The 2,710-nt window shown below is 35.4% G+C and overlaps 1 protein-coding gene across 1 annotated transcript; it reads right to left on the bottom strand.

Moving 5' to 3' along the window:
• Positions 1 to 1,241: 1,241 nt before the first annotated feature.
• LOC131004335 (uncharacterized) lies at positions 1,242 to 2,399 on the bottom strand. The gene is made up of 2 exons (XM_057930980.1): positions 2,313 to 2,399; positions 1,242 to 2,134 (listed from the first exon to the last, which is right to left on the bottom strand). The coding sequence occupies exon 2, from the start codon at positions 2,123 to 2,125 to the stop codon at positions 1,499 to 1,501; it is 627 nt and encodes a 208-aa protein (XP_057786963.1). The 5' UTR covers positions 2,126 to 2,134; positions 2,313 to 2,399; the 3' UTR covers positions 1,242 to 1,498.
• Positions 2,400 to 2,710: the final 311 nt, after the last annotated feature.

A 2,710-nucleotide genomic window follows, 5' to 3' on the forward strand; every position in this document is an offset into this window, starting at 1 on the left:
ATAGATGATTGGTGGCTAGCTATTTGGTGTTTGAAAATTTGTCCTCCAATTACAAGCCTGAAAAAATTTGTCATACATTTGCAAAAATGATCAAACATGCCTAAAAAAACTTTGGGCTCGCTTTTCCAATGTTTTTTTTTTTTGCATCGTGAAGAGCCTTTCGAATATTGCTTTTGCCTTTTCAAGTTCATTGGCATTTCCATTTGCATCCATGCTGCTGAAAATATGAAATAAATAACAATAAATATATTTCAAGAAGTATTACATTCATGAGAGAAATCACTCTCAATTCAGCCTAGTGTATTAATTTTAAAGACAATGCAAAATATATAATTCTCCTCAAGGCATGTGAACGTCAAAATGTATATATCATATTCATGGCCATACTTTTATTCAGATATCTTAATTAAACAGTAGGGTACAATCAGAGGCTAATAGTTATTAAAGGGGGAAACTGCGAAGTGTTTGTGAGCCCACATACGGAGCACAAGGCATGAGGAGTAGGCACCTGCCTTTTAGTGAGGAGAAAAAACTAAAGTGAAAAAAACACTGAAAATTTATACTCCATTCATTTCACAAAACTTTTCGATACGGAAATTAAGGAAAATGTTTAAATTGGTTAAAAGTGGTAGGGCTTACACTTTTTTAAGCATTAATTTTTTTTCATTTATGGAAACAGGCCACTTATAGTGGAACGTCCCAAAATGAAATAGAGGTCACTTATAACGAAGGGACGGAGTATAATAAATACAATGAGATTCATAACATAAAACATACATAAAATTATGTTTAATCCATTATTGGAATAGAAAAACACCAACGAACTGTGGCCGTCGGTTGACGCTCCGTTGTCTTCTCCGTCAGCTGCAACGTCAACTTCTCGCACTATAGCTGGTTGTCGGTAGTCCACCAATAATCCGCCGGAGATCACCGACGGCGAGGAGTCCGCCTGCGATTCCGTCAGCTTCCAGTGAATGTTCTTGTAGTGCCTGTCCCTAATTCACAATTCCCTCTCTAACTTATAAATCCGATTATCCAAACATTTTACATAATTTGTAAGTTCAGTTTCTCAAGGGAGCTGTTGTTTAAACTTTCGTTTTTCTTTTTCATTTCACATCTTTCTATTTTTTACAACATTAAGTGGAATAAAGTTGAACTAAAACTGTAGCTCACTAAGAGAGGGAACAAACCGACAAATAGCTAATACTCTCTCCATCTAGCGAAGCTTGAGCAAAAAGAAATCAGCACAAATTTTAAGAAATTAATATTTTGTGTGTTAAATGAAATAGATGAAAAAGTAAAAAAACGAATAAAGGGAATGTCTAGGTCTCGAGCATTATTCCAAGACAATGCAACCAAACACATAAAAGCCAAGCTCCATGAAGACAAAAAAATCAAAAAAACTGAAACTCATCATCATCAACAAATCCTCCTAAACCTCTAACTTATTTCTTCCAAGAAGAGAGCATCTTGTCCATAACATCAACAGCAACAGCAACTAATGATCCTCTGGTTGCACCATCAACCAAGCATCGCCATTGGCATTGATAAAGTTATCTGCAACTGCCCTCAACTTGTCCAGAAGTTTATGGCTTTCCATACCCACTTCCGATTCCTCGATATTCGTCTTCAACATCCGGATCTCCTTCTCCTTACCCTCCGATTCTTCCTCCAGTTTCCCAATCTTAGCCAGCAACACCTCTTCCTCCAGTTTCCCAATCTTAGCCTGCAAGCTTTTGTCTTCCTCCAGTTTCTCAATTTTAGCCAGCAACAAGTCTCTCTCCTTCACCATTGCATCCAACTTATCTTCCACTCCTTTCAACTTGGCGCCCAAGTCGAAGAGATGAAACTCTGAGTCCCGCAGAGCATGATTTAGCCTCGACACCTCAGCTTTCATCTTTGATTGCTGTGATTCCAACGCTTTCTCACTTTCAGCCTTCTCACGCATCCTCTTTGATTTCTGTGATTTCAACGCATTCTCACTCTCACGCATATCACGCATCTCACGCATCATGTCTTGAATCCAAACATACAGTTCATCGATTTCCTGCTTGTATTCCTCATTTTGTCGGATAATTTTCACATTTTGTCGCTCAAGATCACTCATCTTTGTTTCATCAGCCATTTATGATTCCTAAAAGCCCAAACATAAACCAGCAAAGAAAGGAGAAAATATAATTAAATTAAACGCTTGACTGAAAATAACAATTAAAGCGGAATAACAAATTAATCGAGAAAGATCAACGTAAACAAGCAGAACCACAATAAATTTCAGGGAAATTGCGCTGGACGAACAAGGAACACACGCGTACCTATGGAGGAGGAGTTTGATGGGCTTCCACACAGAATTAGGGTTTGAAATTTTTAGTGAAAACAAAAAGATACTACTTAGCTTTTATTTTACTGGAAACTAATTTGTCATGATTTTTATATGCAATTTCGTTCGTATAAATATTTATTATTTGTCTTATATAATCATTTACGACAATGAAAATTGAAAATACAAGATTAAATATAGCTTCGAAATGATTAAGCCTCCCAATATGCATCTTCTTGACAAGATCATTAAAAAATAAATTTAAAATGAATAATCTATGAAATTTTATATTTTAAAATATTTTATTTTCCCTCTTCTTCCTATTAATGTTGAATATATGTTTTTTGTTTCACTTTGTTTTGTTTTTTTATATTAATTTTTATTTCATTTATT

This window comes from Salvia miltiorrhiza, unplaced genomic scaffold (assembly GCF_028751815.1).
Source record: "Salvia miltiorrhiza cultivar Shanhuang (shh) unplaced genomic scaffold, IMPLAD_Smil_shh original_scaffold_381, whole genome shotgun sequence".
Lineage (NCBI taxonomy): Eukaryota > Viridiplantae > Streptophyta > Magnoliopsida > Lamiales > Lamiaceae > Salvia > Salvia miltiorrhiza.